The sequence below is a fragment of the Octopus sinensis genome, linkage group LG1, assembly GCF_006345805.1.
Source record: "Octopus sinensis linkage group LG1, ASM634580v1, whole genome shotgun sequence".
NCBI lineage: Eukaryota > Metazoa > Mollusca > Cephalopoda > Octopoda > Octopodidae > Octopus > Octopus sinensis.
Genome location: NC_042997.1, coordinates 89,507,461 through 89,530,049, shown reverse-complemented (window position 1 = coordinate 89,530,049; position 22,589 = coordinate 89,507,461). Strand labels below are relative to the sequence as shown.

Here is a 22,589-nt window from a genome sequence, read left to right as displayed (position 1 = left end):
TGGGGTAGACAGTTTGACAGGAACTGATAAGGCCAGGAGCCTCTTCAGGTTCCATAGTCTGGGGGCTTTTTACATGGCACCATCATCAGTGTTTTTTATGTGGCACCAACACCAGTGTTTTTTATGTGTCACCAGCACTAGTGCTTTTTCCATGGTACCAGTGCCAGTGCTTTTCGTGTGGCACCAGCACCCACACTAATGCTTTTCATATGGCACCTTGGTTTTACAATCTCAATTCTATTGTGGTGAGTGGGTCTTCTTCAGTACAGCAATGCCAAGCTATGAAAATAGTTTTTTTTTATATAACAAATCCTCTCTACTATTGTCACAAGGCCTTATATTTTGGAGGAGAGACTCATTTTCGACCCTGTCATCAAATCATATGCTCACCATACTCTCTAGCAGCATAATGTAAAAATAATATTCTCTAACCAAATGAGAAAAGCAGTTCTACTCTCAATCCAAGTTCAAAGCTGCACAAAATTCAACAAGACTCATAGCTTAAAGGTGTTATAAATCTACACTTAGATCATGGGTGAAATGGAACCAATGAAGGATACCATTTACAGTAACTCACACACATGTAAGGTAAGTGAATGGACCTCATCCAGTTTCCATGATGAATATTCAGATGTTCAATCAACCGAACTACTTGTTCATTGAATTAGCATGCCAGTGACTGAATATTTCACAGATACTTTTACCCTTAACATAACACTCAAATAGAATCAATGTCACATAACAAGGGACAAAGCTGGACTTTTAAATTACAGACTAGTACAATGCATCATACAAGTTTCTGCACAGTTTCCATCTATCCAATTTGACTTATTAGGCTTGAGTCAAATTTGAAACTATAGAAAATTACTCTTCCCCAAAATGTCATGCAGTGGAATCAAACCTAAAACTTCATGAATTTCTTACAGATTTAACCATGCTCTACACACACTCAGAAGATACTTGAACAGTTGCTGGCCTTCTATGAATACCAAACACAATTTACAGAATAGTACTGCACTTTTAAATGGGACATTGCTATTGCTACACACAAATATATCCTGTTAAATTGAAGAAGAAAAGCTACCTAATTTTTTTCTTTTTTTGTTAACAATATACTCACCACCCTGCTGTCACCATTAGGCTGTATTATCTCTGTGTCAATGGTTTCTATTCCTCTGAAATAGTAAACCGCATCCCACCTTCTCTTCCCATCCAGTCATTCCTATCTCAACCCCATACTAATCAGGGTCACTCAGTCCTACCTTCCCAGAGTAGGAATTTTCTGAAAAACCTACCTAGTCAACACTTTTCTTACAGACATAGACAGTTGTATATCAAGTTAAACGGGAAGTGTATTGACCCCACTAGTACAGCAGAAAGCCTATAAAAGTATCACTAGCTGAGGAAAGTCTACAAAGACCTTACTCTTCTTGCTGAGACTATGTGATACTTACTTAAGCTCTTCACTTCCTTTGGAACATAGGCCATTGACAACTTTTCTCTAGTTTTCAACTCTGGGCCTTCTTCTTCCACTTCTTCCACATTCTGTTGGTGTTAAATTGTTATCAATGTTCTGTAACCTTGCTGTTTTTTTCTAGATAGGGGTGTTAGTTCTATGCAAGCCCATTTTTACCTCTTGGAAGAGATGGTCCATATTAGTCTGGTATCTGTTCTTTGACCTGTCCAGCATGGGAGGCCTTAACAGGAGCTTGTGCTCTTCTGGCATAGCTCTCAGGGCTACTGAGGCAAACAAACCACCACACAGCATTAAGGACTGGACTTTGCAATGGGACTATGTGATGACAATAACAATAGGAGAAAAAAATGAAGTAATGACTCACCCATCAAAGATATTTATTGCTGTCCAACAGACAAACTTGGCAGGACCAAGCTGAATTTCTTCTGAGTCTTCGGGACTCAAGGGTTTGGATTGTTGAAAGTTTGGTGAAAGAATCTTTAATCCTAAGATTTGTATTAACAGACAAGTTTTATCATCAAATAAAGGATGAATTAACTGTAATAAAAAAATATATATGTATCAACATCTAACTAGGTCAATGAGAACAGATTTTTTTTAAAAATCAGTTACAGATTAAATTACACAGAATATGCTCCTGATCAGACAGAAAAATGATTTCATCACTCCACCTAAAATCTCTGCTGGCTAGGAATTACTTTTAAATAAATCTGAAATAAACTCTGTCAGTATCATAATAGTCCCTACAAAACTTCTGGCCATGTTGAACACAGCTGAACTTCAAAGTGGATACAATATTCAATAATTAAAATTTCTGGTTGATTAAATTTTATTTGTGTTTATGTGTATAGATATTATATATATGATGATGATGATGATGATGATGATGATTTTATATATATATATATATCCCTGTTGATTCGCAAGAAGCAATAGATTGTAGGCCTCAATACAAATGTAAAGTATTCTTTAATACAAAATAACTGAAAAGCTCCAATTTCTAGTACTCAGAATTGTTTCCATTCGGTAAATCGACCTTGATTTTCTTTTGAAATATTCATTGTTTGAATATTATTTGAAATATGAAATAAAAGTTTGAAGGAAATGTTTATCCTTATGTTCTTTTACTTAAAAGCCTTTGAGAACACATGCAAAAACAGCTGCTTTAAGCTCACTCCTTTGATTTCTTTTCTGATTCATGTGGTAATATTATCATAGATATTTGAAACTCCATGCAAGTGAAGTTATGAAATTGCATTAGTGTTTAAGCAAAATTCCAAAATAATACTTTTAAGTAATACTTTTAATTAATGTATATATATATATATATATATATATATACGTAAATATATATATACATATATATATATATACACATACACTTGCGTCGGAAATTAATTAGCACTTCTCAAATTTCTACATTTTCTTACATTTTCTTAATTTAATTAACTTATTATCAGAAACGAACTCGTTTTTAATCAAAAATTTATTAAAACATATCCCAGCACACCACATGATTGTTATTAATCGTGAAATTTAGTCAATATCTTGTTGCACCTCCTTTGGCAGCAATGACAACTGCTACGCGGGTCGGCATGTTGTCTATGAGTGCCTGCAGGTACTGTGCAGGGATGGCCCCTCATGCAGCAAGAAGTGCCCCAAACAGCTCGTGTTGGTTCCTGTATTGCTGCACATTCAAATCCCTACCCAATCGAATCCAGAGGTTCTCAATAGGGTTCAGGTCAGGTGACTGGCCAGCACGTACTCCTCGCCACCAAAGAGGTATCCCGTACTATCTCAACGTACTTTGCTGCGTTGATGTTGCCTTCGATGGCATAGAGCCGCCCAACACCACTGTAGCTGAACGCCCCTCACACCATCAGACCACTTCCACCATGCTTCATGGTGAGCAAATCAAGGGTGCTAATTAATTTCTGACGGTAGTGTATATATGTAAATATATATATATATATATATTATATATATATATATATATATATATATATATATATATATATATATACACACACACATACATATATGCATATATATATATATATTTAATGTGCATATATATATATATATATATTATATATATATGAAGCTAAACTGCCTGCTGACAAATTCATCTGCCGAATTAGATGCTAAATACTTTAGCTTTATAGAACAACATGTGTGTATAAATGTAAACAAACAAATATTTGGGTTTTTTTTTTATTAGAAGCACCGAAATGTGTATTGTATGATACAAATAAAAGATAATATTCCTTTGAATGCAGAGTTGCTGTTAGAATAACAGAAATACTTGGTAACTTACACTTACAAGGCAGAAAAGTGTGTCAACAACCAACCACACACACACACACACACACACACACACACACACACACAAGGGCCTGGGACATGGGATGCAGGGGGTGCAATTACAACCCCTAAAATTTTGTAGGGGTGCAAAATTCAATATTGCACCCCTAATCACCTTTCTCATGCTTAGAAAATAGTGTTTAAAAATTGATCAGTAAAAAGTTGCTTGAAGTTAAGTTTCTTCACAAAATAAGAACAAAGAACAAAACTAAATAAAAAGAAAACCCCCACAAAATTCCTAGAAAGATATATTACTGAACTAAAGCTTCCTCAGCAATAAAATTATACATATAATATATGTGTGTGTGTTTGTGTATATACATTGTTGCAAAAGTGTTGTAAGTCCAAAACATTACTTTTTCAGAAAAAGAAAAAATAGTTTCCCCATTCCATAACAAAACCATTGTACTACACTTTGACAATTTTTGATATCTTGGCAGCTGCAGATATGGTAGTTTAACCATCAAGAAAAAAACCATTTAGCTAAATTTGGACATGCAACAGTTTAACATAATAGCAACAATATATATAAACATCAACCATGGTCACTCCTCAGTACTAGCACAATTGATGAACTATTAAATGCCAGAATCAAGAGCAATCACAGTTCAGCTATCCACTTCCTCATTTCCTCTGAGTACCACAACTGGCCCCTCATCATCTTTGCCATCATGATCTACTGATACTACCCTTACCACAACTAAACAATAGCAATGACAACAAGATCAGCATTGGAAGTCATTCTTCAATACTAGAACAATTGATGACCCATTAAACAACACAGTCCCTAGCACTTTTCCACAGTCAGGCCACTCAAATTCTTCTCAGAATGATACAAGACATCCATCATCACCATTGTTATCCTTTTGTACTGCTACTACCATTACCACTACTACTACTACTACTTCAATTAGTGAAGAATCACTAGCCCCAACCCCCACTGTCCACCCCAATCTGAATGTATACCTGACAGCTCCATGGTAAATCTTCCAACTGTTAATAAAATAAAATTATGAACACATAAAATCCCAAAATATGCCACTTTTCTCAACACAAGAGATTATGCATATGCAGTGACTGTAATTTCACCCATTTACCTCGGACAAGACACACAATTTCTACAAGCAATACCAGCCAACGCTAAACCACACATCATATACCACCACCACCACTACAACAAAACACTAAATCACACTTAATAACTTCTACACAAGTAACCCAGAATCCCAAAATCTATTGCTATTCCCAACACAAAAAATTATTTCTGAGGTGTGATTGTCCCTTCACTCATCTTTCAGGGACTCGATACACTAGTAAAAGCATGACACCAAACCACCACCAAATCCAGAGTAGAAACATCTCTTACAGTGGCAGTGTTGGTCCAGACTTTCATCGAAACCCATAAGTCACCCAGACATCTACTGGGTATAATAGTAAAATCAAGCTGCAAACAATATAACTATAACCATACTGAAAAGTGCAACCATACCAGCTCCAGACAACAACCCCTCCCAAAACATGAGAAGTCTTTTCTAGCAATAATGAATCTGGCAAAAGAAGTTAAAAAAAAAAAAACTTCTAGCTTTCACACAGCACCAACCATTGTTATTACACTAGTGCACAACTTTATCATTGCTGTCATTAACCAAAAAACTCAACTCAATAATAATGCTGAATGTATGAGGTCTTTCACACTTCACAAATAAAACAAAAGTATCATATCTTAGAGACTTTGCACTGTGAAAGAGATCTTGTACAATGAGAATGGAAAATATGTGTAGCACTAAGTGAAATGCACCTGAGCCCAGACTACTACCGGCCGCCTACAACAACTGTCTGTCTTTATAGTGGCTTATCATACCACTTTGTCATGTGCAAAAGAGTATGCCATTTTCACTACAACATCTTCCCTTTTAGTATTTTTTCTTTGGGAAGCAAGTAATTTTATTTTACTTTATTCACCCCTCCTCCCTTTTTAGCATTTTCTGTTTTCAACTTAATATTTTTTTCTTTTTGGTGTCTATTTGTAGGAACTCTGTGTTCTTCCTTTTTTTTCCACTTGTACACGTGGGTTCAACCACCTGTAATGGTGTTGGTACTTGGAATGTTTCATACAGCCATTCCTTCCAAAAAAACATTTGGAAACAATTAAAATTTTTTTTTTTTCTCGTTTGTTCGACATCATTCAAATTTTTGACTGTACCGACTACATTTTCACAGAGAACACTAATGGAAGTATCCCACATTTTGAATAACTCCATGCATTCTGTGCAAATAGGTTAAGTGATTTTTCCCACACATAAATGATTGTCCTTTTCATTTCACCTTGAAAAGTTACATTACAAATACATTCGCAAATGAAATATAATTTCTTTCCTGTAACAACATATGCTAATTTATTTGATTTAAATATCAGCTTACTGATTTGTTGCCGTGTTTCTTCATTTATGATAGTGATGTCACTACTCATGTCTAATTGCATTTTGACACTAGTGCTTTTGATTCTCACGTTTATGAATTTTCTGTTTGCTAAACAAGCTTTTTTCTCTGATGACAAATCATATATTTTTTTCTCGTTTGGTTCAATATTTTGTTATCTTAGTTCTGTCGTGCAATTTAATGTGTCCTGTAATTCCACAATGAAAACACTTCACATTTCTGAACAGTCATTCTTTTCTCAGGTGCCTACCACCACATGCCATACAGGAGTTTATCTCCTGATATATATGTGAAGAATGACATTTTCTTTTTATTGTATTTCAAACCCCTTAAAAAATTATGAAAAAAAAATGTACATTTAACCATAAATGGACCAAATTAACTTTTTTATAATTTAAAAATATAAAAATTTAAAAACATAAATTTAATATTTAAAATTTTAATAATTTAAATTTTAAATTTTATATTTTATATTTTATATTTTTGTTTTTTATGTTTTGGTTTATGTCTATCACTGTTTGAGTTGCCTAATAGTGGTTTTATCTCTAATTTAATTTATATTTATACTGTGAAATTTGATTTAATCCTTAATCTAATTTTTCCCTGTAAGTTTGGATATACTCCCTAATATTATTATTACCATTATTATATATATATGATGGGGTGCTGAAAAGTTCCTCTGGCTTTGCGTAAAAGAAAATACAGGAGGATAAGTTAATTATGATTTTATTCAACAAATTCCCTTCTCGGCTTCACACACTTATTGCAGCAGTCCTTTAGTTTTTCTAAACCCTGTTAAAGCATTTGGAAGGTTGGTCCACCAACCAGGCCTTTCACAATACCCTTAAAGCCAGGAACATTTCAGCACCCCCTTGTAGTTTACTCTCTGATTACCGGGACATCATGATTGTTATCATTTTTCCTTAAGTCAATCTTATCAAGCTGACAAAATTCTTAACTGCCAAATTGTGTAAAGTGTATTATGTTGCAAAGCATCATCACACATAAAGTTTATGCAGCGATCATGCTTATTTAGGAGTAAAGGTTGATAAAGAAATACATAGTGATCAATTTATAGTAAAATAGTGTAACATGTTGGAAAATGAAAACAAAGGCTCAATGTGAAAATAAACAAGCATCATGCTCAGTACAAAAGCACACAGAGTTATATCGAAGAATATGATTTGTTCTTTTCAGTAGCAGCTGATACTCCAGACAAAGAGCAACAAAAGTGTTTCCCAATATACCTGGAATACAATACTTTGGGTAAAGAGAGTGCAACATGTGTTACTTGACTTTTACGGCAACAACAATTAATTATCAGAAAATATAACAAATAAGCTTCTAACTAAAAGTAGAGCCAAAAAGTCTGGATGAAACTGAAAATACATTGTCCCCATATACCAATGTCAATGCAAATGTAAACTATGGGGAACTCAACTGTGTTCATCAAAACCTGAAAATTGATCAAAAGAATCCATCATCTGCTGCCATCACTGCTGCTGCCACTGCTGCTGCCACCACCAAAACATGCCAAAATGGTGCATACCTTGCATGCACATAAATTCTTTCGCAAAAAATCTGTATAGTCAAAACATTTTGATTCATCAATTCACCAATTTCAAAGATAATCAAACCAAATTTTCATCAGTTTGAGCCACTCACCCAATGAGTATTTCCGTCAAATTTGGGAAAAATCCACTCCGCCGTTTTCAAGTAATTTTGCAAACACACAGACAAACAGACTAAGACAAGTAATTACAATAACCTGCTTTCATTTAAATGGGCGGGGTAATAATACTTTTTATTGCCACAACAGTAATGATTGGAGAACTTTAGAAGTACAAATTACAAAAATAAAATAGTCAGGGTTTACATATCAAATATGATATGAAAACAAGAAACGGAAGCAAACAAGTAGAACTACATACTGTAGTTGGATCTTGCCAAACTGGACTATGGAGGTGACAGTCAATATCTTGCTTCAGTGTCATAAAATATTTTTCTGTAGTGCTAGTATGTCCCTCTGGCATGCTTCTCCTTTGTCCACCTGATATTACCTGAGTAACACACTGAACAAACAGATCCTTCTCTGTAACAAAAAATCATATTATTATTATTATTATTATTATTATTATTATTATCATGTTTTTACTTCTTTCTTCAAATTTTCTTCCGTTTCTATGACAGAGAAGGGCATTGTATGCATTCCCAGATTACATGCGTAAATTCACAGATAAAATATGTATTTACGCAAATTCACAGATAAAATATTATTATTATTATTATTATTATTATTATTATTATTAGAAGCAAAAAAAGAAGAGTGCCATTGTTATCAAGTGAATGATATTTTGGTATCTAGTGTGCCTTCCACAGGTTCAAAAAATAAACTTGTCAATCAACTTCATTTTTGGTAATATTTGATAGGATTGAGGTAACTCCTCCAGAAGGTATAGAGGAACAAAAAAAAAAAAAGAGTGCCATCATTCACTTGATAACAATGGCACTCTTCTTTTTTTGCCTCTGTATACTTTCTGGAGGAGTTACCTCAATCCTATCATATATTATTATTATTATTATTATTATTATTATTACTACTACTACTACTACTACTACTACTACTACTATTATTATTATAAGCACAGAAAAGTTGACAAGTTGGCAGAATCTTTAGAGTACCAGACAAAATGACTAGCATCATTTCTTTTGGTTTTATGTTCATGTTACTCAAGTCAACTCATTCTATCAGTCTCTTTTGCTAAGCCACTAAATTACAATTGTCAAGCCGCAGTGGAGGGACAAACACACAACATACACGACGCTGCAGTGGGGGGACAAACACACACACATACACGACAGGTTTCTTTCAGTTTCCATTTACCAAATCCACTCACAAGTCTTTGGTCAGTGCAGAGCAATAGTAGGCAACACTTGCCCAAGGTGCCACACAGTGGAACTGAACCCAAGACTACATGGCTGGGAAACAAGCTTCTCACACAGCCACAAAGTGGGGAGACACATTGTATGATACAGTTCAATGTAGCCTTTGTCTGAATGACAAATAAGCTGTCACAAAACAAGACAACAACAAAAATAGAATGGTCACAGCTGAGATTATTTTGACCATATGCATAGAACTGCAATAGCAGGGCTAACCTGAAGCTAAACAATGACATGAACAGCAACAGTTGTAGCAACAGAAACCATGAAAGCAACAATGACAAAACATCAACAACAATAGCCTCAGTGATAAGTGATAATGGTTTATCACTTATGTTTTTATCTTTTTTTAAGCCTGGTACTTAATTTATCATCTCTTTTGCTGAAGCGCTAAGTTACAGGGATGTAACACCAAACTAACACCAGTTGTCAAGTAACATGTGGAAACAATCCCAAACACAAACAGATATATATATATATATATATATATATATATATATATATATATATATATATATATATATATATATATATATATATATATATAGATAGATAGATAGATAGATAGACAGACAGACAAATAGATAGATAGATAGATAGATAGATAGATAGATAGATATAGAGAAATATATATAATGATGATGACATGAAATCGCACTTGCTTCAGTTTTTGGTTGATAAGGACTAGAAGTTCTATGAGCACAGAATCATGAAGTTGCCAGAAAGATGGCAAATGGTCATTAAACAAAATGAAAGACATAATTATATCCCAGAAACACTATATAAAGACTATATCTATATCTTTTTCTTTATAAATGTCCTGAAAACTCCTTGCACCCTTGGCTTAGTTATCTCATTTTGTCTAATGTATATATATATATATATATATACACACCCACATACATTCACACATATACATATGATGAGCTTCTACAGTTTCCATTGGCCAAATTCACTTACAAACATAGGTCATCCTAATGCTATAGAAGATACTTACCCAAGGTGACACACAGGGTACTGAACACAAAGCCATGGGGGTTGCAAAGCTTCTTAACCAACCAGTCATCTTTTTACCTACTGCACCTAATTTTTCTTTTATCTCATATTTGTTTCAGTCATCAGACTGCAGCCATACTGAAGCATCACCTTGAAGAATTTTTAGCCGAATGAATTGACCCCAGTACTTTTTTTAAAGTCCGGTACTTATTCACTTGGTCTCTTTTGTAGAACTGCTAACTTACAGGGATGTAAACACACCAACACCAGTTGTCAAGTGGTGATGGAGGACAAACACTGACACAAAAGCACATACACATTTGTGTGTGCACACACGCACACACACACACACACACACGACAGGTTTCTTGTAGTTTCCATCTACCAAATTCATTCACAAGGCTTTAGTCAGTGAGAGGCTGTAGTAGAAGACACTTGCCCAAGGTGCTACACAATGAGACTAAGCCTGGAACTATATCGTTGGGAATCAAACTTCTTATCACTCAGCCATTTTGGCAACTATTGTTAATATAAAAAACAGTTAATAAAATAAATTTTCAAAAGACAGGAAAAATATAAGTCAGCATTATTCTGGTACCTTTTAGATTAAAAGCTTTGTCAATGGTGAACTTTAGGCCAATATCTGACTGGTATGACACACACTGGTTAACATTCAAAACTGGGAATGGTTGAATAGAATGGTCAGTATCCAACTTCTTCTTACACCATTCCATCATTTCAAATTCTGTCTGATCTATTAAAGGAAAATTAAAGAAATTGAAGTTTATGCACATATATACACATACACACACACACACACATAGACACACACACAGAGTAATATATATATATCTTTATCTTTTATTTTTTACTTGCTTCAGTCATTAGATTGTGGTCATGCCAGGGCATTGCCTTGAAGGGTTTAGTTGAACAAATCAACACCAATACTTATTTCTTTCTAAGCCTGGTACATATTCTATCAGTCACTTTGGCTGGACTGCTATGTTGCAGTGACTTAAACAAACCAACACTGGTTGTCAGGCAGTAGTAGGAGACAAACACACACACATACACACACAACGGGTTATTTTCAGTTTCTGTCCACCAAATCCATCCACAAGGCTTTGGTTGGCTTGGGGCTATAGTAAAAGACACTTGCCCAAGGTGCCACATAGTGGGACTGAACCCAGAACTATGTGGTTGTTAAGCAAACTTTTTACCACACATCCACACCTGGCTTATATATGCTGAACAGCTTTTCTTTTAAACAAACATTAAAACAATACTATGAGCTAGATTTGCCTTTTTTATGAATTTTTAAAAAATATTTATTTTCATATGTGTTTCTTAAAGTTTTTGAGAGGAACAGTAAAGTTTCCATATCTATTATTAATGTCTCTAGATTGCCCTGGTGTTTGTCTTTTTGTTAGAGCATTTAGTGTTGGCAAATTTTGTTGCTACATTATCCTTTGGCATTCAGATTACTGTCAGATGTAATGCTTATTTATAAACATTGTTTTGAATTAATCATACATTATCTTGTAGCTTCGAGATTTTGATGATGTGACAACTTATTTTTAAAATGACATTGTAGGGTAGGTGCAAAAGACCAGATCTAGTTGGTTTGAACATAAAACAGGTAGAATATTTGGGTTAGATATAGCCAGTTTTAATGCTAAAGAATGGAACTTAGTAGAGCCATTAGGAATTGGATAGACATCACACTAAATTTTTGATTTCTGATTGTCAGCATTTTATTTAAACAAACAGGGAATTTTTTTTTTTTTTTTTTGTAATACTAGAATATGTCACATGTTTATTTTAGCATTGTGCAATAAGGCGGTGAGCTGGCAGAAACGTTAGCGCGCCGGGCGAAATGCGTAGCCGTATTTCGTCTGTCGTTACGTTGTGAGTTCAAATTCCGCTGAGGTCGACTTTGCCTTTCATCCTTTCGGGGTCGATAAATTAAGTACCAGTTACGCACTGGGGTCGATGTAATCCACTTAATCCGTTTGTTTGTCCTTGTTTGTCCCCTCTATGTTTAGCCCCTTGTGGGTAGTAAAGAAATATATTTTAGCATTGTGCTCTATTATTAGAACTGTTTCCATCTTTAATAGCCATTTTTTAAATGGGTTATTCTGGACAGTATTGATGTGTTGTTTACTACTGTAACAGAGAGCCATAGTGGTAAACATAGGGAAAGTCTCTGTTAGCAACTAAACATGGGGGCTAGTTTTTCTATATACCAAGTATATTCAGGTGCTGTGAAGTGTCTTCTACAATCATCCTTGATTGAATATGCAGCTGTGAGAACAACTATTAGGTGAGTGTAACACAACTCATCAACCCTTTGAATTGGTGAGAGTGGATAACATCATGGTGGTTCAGATGTCTTGACACTCTGTGAAATTGGTGGATAATTTAACTGTATTTGTAGGCCCCACTCATGGTAAGTTCTAGTTGAACCACCAAACTATCATGTGAACAATGACCGTTCATTGGATAAAACTTTAGTTGCACACATGTTCAAGCTGTGACTGAATCATGACTCAACATTTGTATGTGGCAAAACACAGGATAAAAATCCAATGCTCCACAACTGTTTTGCTGTCAAATTTTTTTCATGTTGTGACATGCAGTGTATTGTGGTTGCTCCATGTTAAGTGCAGTGATATGACACAAAAATGTCATCAAGTTTACAATTTTATGTTTCCAATCAAGTTTATAATTACATTGATCATTAGCAGCTTGATTGCATACTTACAGGTATTTTTTTTTATTTTAATGCATTTTCATAGTATATTATTCTGGTTGTTATTATGATTGGATGTAATGTATTTTGAGTTACTTTTTAGAATTTTTTTTTATGTGTCCATCTATTCTACATTTAGTATACATTTGATTCATGTAGTAGATATTATATGTGATTAGTAAATTTTTAATAAATGCAGTAACTAGTATTGTATTTGTGTTTGTATTGTTCTCAGACTTGGTTTATTAGTTTGCTAAAATAAATCCATTATTGCTTTGTGTCTGTATAATTGTGTAGATTTCTTTATTTGGTGCATTGTTTCTGAATGAGAATTCAAACACTCTTCCGAGAAGCCATTTTACCACAAATATTTCATATCTGTGTGAAATTTCACTGTATTCATTTAAGTACAGTCATGAGATATCTGTTATATTTTATCTGAATGTTTGGTTCTAGAAATGGAGTCACTGTATCGCTGTGAGTTTTATGTAAAATATTTTGGTTACTGAACTGTTTTTTAGGTCTTCCTTTAAAGTTTAAACATTTTGTAGTGTGTCTATTACAAATATATAGTCCACATTCCTAGCATGTATTACATTTTTCATGCCTTGTTATCACTTTATTTTCTATACAGGCCACATAAAATGCTGCAAATATCGACCCTGATGGAGAATCCATGATCATTCTTTTCTTTACTTTAATAACTTACCTTGTGGACAGTGGAAGGATTCTTCAGTTGCACAAGATACAAATAATCTTTTTAGTACGTCATCTGGTATAGTGGCTGATATTATTTCTTGGGTGTTGATATATATTATTTAATATGGCTTCTATAGTTTTTGCCACTAGAGTGTTAATAAACAGACATTGACAATTTGGTTAGTTTCTTCAAAGATATATTGAGGCTCTTCAGATGAATTTAGTGGTATCTCTTAAGTATAATCCTGATACAGTATATGCTTATGTAAGCAGCAAATTATTTAGGCTAAAAGATGAGGTAGCTATGAGCTGTCCATCAAGGACTATGTTTGTAGCATTCTACATAATCACAATAAAAAATCTAGCAATGAAAATATAATATACACCAGGTATGTGGTTGATAAATTTTTGCCTTAATGGGCTACCACCAACATTATATATAAACACCAATTCAATACTGTAACCACCAGAACTCCACTATACCAACATTCTGCAGTATATCATTGATATTTCCCAATAGACATTACTAAATATGTTAACTGCTTATCATGATAGAGATGAGAGTCACTTTTTACCTGCTTGGATGCCATCAGAGAGCTGTAACCTGCGGATGAGAGTCCTAAGTGGCTCTGATAACTTAGAATGTTTCTGGAAACTTTTAAATATTCTTTCTTCTGAGACGGTTGGTTTACACTGGATAGAATGATAGTAGTTTGAAGTATAGGGTGGAGCAGGCTGTACATCCTGTAAGGTAACAGAGATTGGGAAAAGTATTAGTAATGGACCAGAGGAATGTTTTAATCAAGACCTAGGAATATAGATGAATAACAGTGAGACAAGAACTTGTAAGAGAGGATGGGAGAGATAATGAGAGAAGATGTGATAAACAGTATGTTTTCTAGGTATTCAGCTGACTATTTATATGTCATAGGTCTATTGAAGCATAATAAACCTATGAACATTTTGAACATCTTACAACAAAGTGAATATCGTTTGAAAAGTTTAATAACACCTGAAAACTTCATTTTCATATAGTTGTGAAAAATCAGCTCAACAGAGATCATGCTTTTTAATGTAATACTCAACTGAAGACTTGGCCTCAACACAGTAAGCTAATGAAGTACTTGTCAATACTGCTGCTGTTGTTTGAAGTGTAAGCATAAGTTGTTGTTATTATTGTTATTATTATCGTTATTATTATTATTATTATTTAAGTCACTGAATTGAACTTGGAATCTTGGGGTTAGTAGCCCGTGCTCTTAACCACTACGCCATATGCCTGTGGGCAATTATGGAGTGAATTTTAGGGCTTATAAATCTAATATTTTCCTATCCTTCCTTAATACCGGTTCCCATATTCTATTCATATCTGCACTTGGTCTGCTTAGAAGGTTGTTGTGTCCTAGCATATGGGCTGTTTCTTTTAGTTTTTGTATTTTCCAGTGGTGTTCTCTGTCTATTATTGTAACTTCATCAGTCAGGGGGAGGTGGTCTCCATTTTTCCATATATGATCAGCTATACTCGATTTATCAATATCTCTCCATGTCACAGCTTTGCGATGTTCCTCTACTCTAATTTTGAGTGGGGGCATATTTTACCTTTGTATAACTAAAAGAAAACTGTTCTATTCTACACTCCTTTGGATCACACCAGATAGACTGAGAAGATATTCTAGAGTCTGAGTAGGCCAAGATATCTATATACCTAACCCTGGCTTGTACTCTGAATTGGTCAAGTTCTGACTGACCAGTGATGCAAACTTCAGTATCTCTTGAGACAGTTGGACTCCAGAAATAGACCATATTTCAATGGAACTGAATAATGTCAGTATGCTACTTCTCTATAATCAGTATTATGCAAACAAATTACGAAGCCTCTCCATGGTCGTTCAATACGTTAGAAATAACAACTAAATCTCTCTTAAACTATATCCTTCCTGTCTTAAGAAAAACAAGGTATATTAGATAATGATAATTCTAGATATATAGTGTTTGTAAAAAAAAGGCAGGATAGTCAGTGCTGGAATGTTCTATCATCTTAAACAAGACAGGACACATAAGGTAATGTAATCCAAGGTACATTGTGTCTTAAAATCAAAAACACATTGGATAGTCAATGCTGGAATATCTTTAATAATAAGTCTGCTCAATCAGGACTACTTTGTGCTAAACCTCACCATCAACAACAACAACAACAACAACAACAACACCAACATCAGTAATGCACAATTCAAATAGTTCCAAAACTTTCATGCAAACTCTCTTCCCTTTCATGCTTCCACTTCAACCCTTAATCTATATCAATTCTAATTAAACATTAATTGTATCAACCATGTCCTCATATTATGCTACTCCCACTTCAGAACATGAGAACAGGAGGGAAGGACCAAAGGTTTTTAGTCCCTGCTCCTTCTCTATTCTTTTACTTACTTCAGTCATTAAACAGTGGTCAGGTTGGGGCACTGCCTTCAAGAATATTTAGTCAAATGAATCGACCCCAGTAGATTTTTTAAGCCTGGTACTTATTGTATCAATCTCTTTTGCTGAACTGCTAAATTACAGGGATGTAAATACACCAACACTGATTGTCAAGTGATGGTGGGAGACTGTTGTATAGTGAAACTGTATACCCTCTGGTAAAAGGTGGTAGGAGACAAACATTATAAATAGACCAGTAGCTGTCATCAAGAGAGGGTTGAGAGTCAAAGAGTTGAGAGTCAACAGTTCTAGTTGGTGTCTCGTGGAGCTATCAGTGATAGTAAGACAGAAGAAGTTAGTGTATTACTATTCCGGTATGAAGAGATACAACGGTATCTGATGACCAATAACTGTTGTGGCTACTAAAGTAAAACAGCAACTACAGTACAATGGCAGTCACACATCACACCAGAGAGAGGAACCCACTTTACAACAGGGACAAACACAGACACAAATACACACACACACACACACAACATATATATACAACGGGCTTTTTACAGTTTCCACCTACCAAATCCACTCACAAGGCTTTGGTCAGCCTTGTAGAAGACACTTGCCTAAGGAGCCATGCAGTGAGACTGAATCCAGAACCATGCAGTTGTGAAGCAAGCTTCTTACCATGCAGCTATGTCTGCACCTTCCTTGGCCTACACAGGCCTAATATATCTCCACAATGGATCATAGACTTTCTTTTAAGCTAACCCTACCTATTGCACTTCCTTTCACAATACTTTCCTACCCAGTATTTTTAATTTTCTGTTATTGTTGTTGTTGTTGTTTAGCCCTAGGTTGACACTAGTCAAGCAGACCTATGATCAAAGTATCGCATCATTTTGTATTGGGTTGTCAAATTCATTGCTTTTTTTCCATTTATTTTAATTCTTATTTTTCATTAATAATTTTAACAAATCAGTGATTACTATCAACAAAGCATTGTCAAGCTAGTGGAATATCAGTAAAAAGTTATAAACATTAAAGGAGAATATATTATTAACTCTGTTGTGTCTGGGGAGAGTCATTTTTTTTTTTTGCGCCTTATAATGTAACACACTCACCGGTAAAATTTCCACTTATTTCTTATTTTTATTAAAATAAAAAATAAAAATAAGAAATAAGTGGAAATTTTTACCAGTGAGTGTGTTACATTATAAGGCACAAAAAGAAAATGACTCTCCCTAGACACAACAGAATATGCTTCAACACACGAACTCATATAAAGAATCTTGCAAACCAAATCCAAAAATGAAATATTATTAACTGATTTGTTAAAACTGTTGATGAAAAATAAGGATTAAAATAAATGAAAAAAAAAAAGCAAATTTATCTTGCAATATCAACAACCACAGTATTCAATGCAATCTTTTTTATATTTAGGATGACAGTGTGTGATTTAAGGAAGATTCAACTATTATTTCTAGCAAGTTAAGTGCCTATAGGGTCACTACTTTCCTGGTTGATTCAGCTACTGATTTACACCTACCTGCACTAAAGGTAAAATCCGAATTAAAAGTGACACCACAGGAACAATTGGTAGATTGTCTAAGCTTGAAGACTTGATATTTTTAGACATGTCCAAAGACCCACTTCTTAACTTCAGCTGATAACCTCCAGAGCAGAATTTTACCTGTTTACATACAAAAACACAGTCAAAATGATGCACCTAAATTATATATATAAATTATTTTTACAATAATTAAATTAGTGTTGATATATTTAATAAAGAGAACATTGAAAGTTAACTAGAAATAAACAATATTACTGAATTAGTAGTGGTGGTGGTGGTGGTGGTGGCAATGGTGGTGGTGAAATTTATGTTGATGTTAGTTTCATTGTTCACAATAAGGATGATGGTGATGTAAGATGAAAGAGCAATTAAAACAACAAATTAACTCAACAAATTAACTACATACATCATTATTATCATTGTAAGATTCACAAAGACACATTAATGCATTGCCTAGTGTACACAGCTGGGTGGAGTTCATGTCTATGGTATACACAGTGAACAATATAAAGGTATCTTTGGGTAAGTTATCCTTCATCCTTAGCATTATGAAACGATCTTCAGGGACAAACATGGGACAACACCACTTGCTGTCAATGGACGGGAACGTTGGCAGCAGTTTTGTTGTTAAGGGCTTTGATGGCTGAACTAGATAAGAAACAACCTGAAAGTAGAAATACAGACATATGAGTTACAAGACATATCCTACTTACAAAATATATTTCAGTATTAAATTTTTTGTCTGAGTTCCAGTTACTCATCCAGCTTCTCCACCCACTATTCCTGGGGTTGAATCATAGAGGTAGAGTCCTCAGGTACCTCCTCCATAGGATCTTATCAGAAGCAAATGCCATTAGATTTTCTGGCTGAATTCCCAAGCATGGGCATGGCTGTGTGGTTAGGGAGCTTGTTTCCTAGCTACATGGTTTCGGGTTCAGTCCCACAGCGTAGCACTTTGAGCAAGTGTCTTCTGCTATAGCCCCGGGCCGACCGAAGCTTTGTGATTGAATTTGGTGGGCGGAAGTTACTGCTGTGTGTGTATATGTGCGTGTAGGTGCTTGTGCCTCTCCAAGAGAGAGAGAGACTATGGATATCATACAACTATCTCGTTCTTGGTTTATCCCTTGGTACGATGGACTCTCCCATCAAAGACAACATATGAATGTTCAGCTTTTGACAGACAATGTACACAAATAATTTGTTTCTAGTGATCAAACGTTCATGCTGCACATTAGCTCACTCTCTCCATCAAATCAACATTGTCTGAACAGGTACATGATGTACGACATGTCAGGTGTTGAAGTGACCACAAAGCAACATGAGATGAAGTGTTTTGCTCACAAACACAAAACACCACATGGTCTAGGAATTGAAATCGGGATCTCATGATTGTGAGTGCAACACTCTAACCACTAAACTATGTGCTCTCACTTGGTATATATGTATTTTTATTAATATTTAACAGAAGCAACAGAGTAACTCAGGCTGAGAGTTTCATACATTGGCACTTATCAAATGTATGTGTTTATGTATATGTATATCTATATGCACAACCACACACACACACACATACACACATACAAATTATATATATATATATATAATCAAAATAAGCAACAGGATATTAATGCAGTACAACCGTTTCAAGCGGCTCCATTTAATTGAACAATGCAATCATTACATCAATTTAAATACAGCTCTATCTTCAGTTGCACAAAAAAATATATGGAACTTCAACAGGTAGGATACATTAATATAATTTTTCTTAAATATTTCAACACAGCAAGAAATTCATGTTGTCACTATTCTTGCTACAAAAGCAACAGCATGAATTTCTTCCATCTTCTTGCTCTGTTAAAATATTTAAGAAAAATTATATAATACATCCTACCTGTTGAAGTTCCATATATTTTTTTGTGCAGCTGAAGATAGCACTGTATTTAAATTGATGTAATGATTGCACTGTTCAATTAAATGGAGCTGCTTGAAATGGTCGTATTGCATTACTATTTGATATCCTGTTGCTTATTTTGATTTTATTTACCTTACTTCGAGCTGTGCAGATAATACTAGAATGACTTGGTGCTTCAACTTAAAGTACCTAAGTCAACTGAAGCTTAATTACTTATTATATATATATATATATATATATATATAAGTTTGTAACAAAAATCTCTTCATATAACTTGGATCTACATCATTGTAACTGTAAGGTTCAATTTTCAGTTCTCACCTAATCATTTCACTTCAAATCTTTCTTTGTCTCCCTCTGCCTGGAATACCTTCTGCTATCTAACCATTTAACATCTGCTTTTCATGCTAGCAGGGATTGGATGGTTCAACAGAAGCCAGCAAGCCAAAGGACAGCGCTGAGCTCCAATGTCTACTTTTCTGCTTGATATGGTTTCTGTGGCTGTATGCACTTCCTAATACAGAGTATATTGGGTGTTTCTTACATGGCACCAACACTAGTGAGGTCACCAAGTAACTTACAAGAAATATCCCTCAACTGAGGGTGTTGTAGCATTGGGAGAGGTGGCTTTATATGTTAAATGTTGAGAGGTTAAAGTATGATAAAGTGTCTGAAACAGGTATCTTACTATAGAGGAGACGCATGGCTACCCCAGTTGGTAAAGAGGGAAGATGAGGTGAAGATGCATCAGGGTGCACCCTAAAGTTACAGGGAGATAGTAATAAATACAGTGTAATACTTATATATACATATATAATAATACACATATATGAAAATAAACATAATCCAATATTTATATATACAAAGGTAGTGAGCTGGCAGAATTGTTAGTATACTGGGTGAAATGTTTAGCAGTATTTCGTCTGTCTATAGGTGCTGCATTCAAATTCCACCAAGGTTGACTTTGCCTTTCATCCTTTTGAGGTCAATAAAATAAGTACCAGTTGATCACTGGGTTGATGTAATCAACTTGCCTCCTCTCCAGAACTTGTAGCCCTTGTGCCAAAATTTGAAACTGACATATATATATATATATATATATATATATATATAATATATATATATATCGTAAATCCAAAAAAATGAAGAACAAACACAAGATAAAACAACATGAGTGTGTGGTACATGCAAAGTATTGCAAAGTATTAGCAGATGTTCAGGGAAGGAAAGAAAGGTGGTTTTATGTTTCAAGTAAAGCTCTTCAGCAGAAACAGGAGATGGAGGAAAGTCTAAGAAAAAAGGAAGACGGAGGGAAAAAATCGCCATGTGGTTACATTTTGCAAAAATATATATATATATCATTATCCTTTCCACTACAGGTATAAGGTCTGAAATTTTGTGGGAGGAGGTCTAGTCAATTTTATTGACCCCAGTGTTCTACTGGTACTGTTTTATCGACCTCAAAAGGATGAAAAGCAGATATGACTTGGGCAGAGTTTGAACCCAGAAACATAAAAATCCAAAAGAAATGATGCTAAGCATTTTGTCTGGCATGCCACTAATTTTGTCATCTCACCACCTTACATATATATGTAATAGTGAAATCGTAGTCATGACAGATGCTGGTGTCAGGTAAAAAGCACCCTTCAAACATTGGGCCTCATCAAGGTGATAACAAGTGACCAAGACCTTTGGTGATATGCTGTGTTTGAGAAGACTCATCAACCCAAATGAAATTGTAGTTGTGGCCAATGCTGGTGTCACATAAAAAGCACCCATCACACTCTGTAGAGTGGTTGGTATTAGGAAGGGTATCCAGCCATAGAAACCATGCCAAATCAAACTGGAACCTGGTGCAGCTCTCCAGCTTACCAGTTCCAGTCAAACTGTTTAACTCATGGAAAGCAGATGCTAAATGATGATGATGATGATGATGATGATGATAATGATTATGAATAAACAAATATAATTATAAACATAATCCAATATTTATGTATACATACAATATTTACATATAATTTAAATATAATTTACAGAGTTGTTAAAGTGTCAGAACTCAGAGGGCAGTATTTATTCTTGCCCTATGTGTTCAAACACTCCTAAGGTCAACTTCACCTATCTCTCTCTCCCTCTCCCTCTCTCCCTGGAAGAAATTAAGAGTAATTAGAGGTGGAAAGAGATAGGCTTTGTTGGCTCTAAAATGTCCAAGACATTCTGTATATCATGACAGTTGTCTTATGACTCCTTCTGATACATACATACATACATACATACATACATACATACATACATACATACATACATACATACATACATGCATGCATGCATGCATGCATGCATACATACATACATACATACATACATACATACATACATACATACATACATACATACATACATACATACATACATACATACATACATACGTATGTGTGTGTATGTTTATATATACACTTATGTGTATAGGTGGTGCCTCTCTTCGTGACTTACACTAACAACAGTCTTTTAAGTACAAGATCAAAGATTTGAAGGTGAGAGAATACAATTATATTCATTCCAGTTACACAACTGGTAATCATGTTATTGACACTGGGAAGAAGAAAGTTAAAATCAACCCCTGCAGGATTTGAACTCAGGACTTAACTAAATATTGCAAAGCACTTTCACAACTGCCATCCATCACCCTGGCTTACCTTGACAATAGAAGCATTATCAGGCAACATTTGGAGGCTATCAATATAGATACAAAAGTCTTTGACATCATTTGACTTCCCCATCTTATCATCTGCCACAGAACCTGAATTTCTTGAATCACTGAAACAGAACAGAAATCTTAATGAATCTTAGAGAAAATTTTGTTTGTGTGTAACAGAGAGAGAAATATCTTTCTTTTACTAGCTTCAATCATTGAACTGCAGCAATGCTGGGGCACCACCTTAAAGGGTCTAGTTAAACAAGTTAACCTCAGTACTTACTTTTTGTTTTAAAAGCCTGATACTTATTCTACAGTCTCTGTTGCTAA

General features: G+C 34.6%; 1 protein-coding gene across 2 annotated transcripts in view; it reads right to left on the bottom strand.

Annotated features, from left to right (window-relative positions):
• Nucleotides 1–22,589, bottom strand: part of LOC115211485 — a 114,778-nt gene that overhangs the window by 18,117 nt on the left and 74,072 nt on the right. For both annotated transcript variants that reach the window (XM_036502691.1, XM_029780120.2), the window contains exons 17-23: nt 22,261–22,381; nt 18,062–18,319; nt 17,632–17,775; nt 14,246–14,414; nt 10,818–10,973; nt 8,212–8,372; nt 1,842–2,014 (exon numbers count right to left, since the gene is read on the bottom strand). In XM_036502691.1, coding sequence (XP_036358584.1) covers nt 1,842–2,014; nt 8,212–8,372; nt 10,818–10,973; nt 14,246–14,414; nt 17,632–17,775; nt 18,062–18,319; nt 22,261–22,381 — 1,182 coding nt within the window. The remainder of the gene's footprint in view (nt 1–1,841; nt 2,015–8,211; nt 8,373–10,817; nt 10,974–14,245; nt 14,415–17,631; nt 17,776–18,061; nt 18,320–22,260; nt 22,382–22,589) is intronic.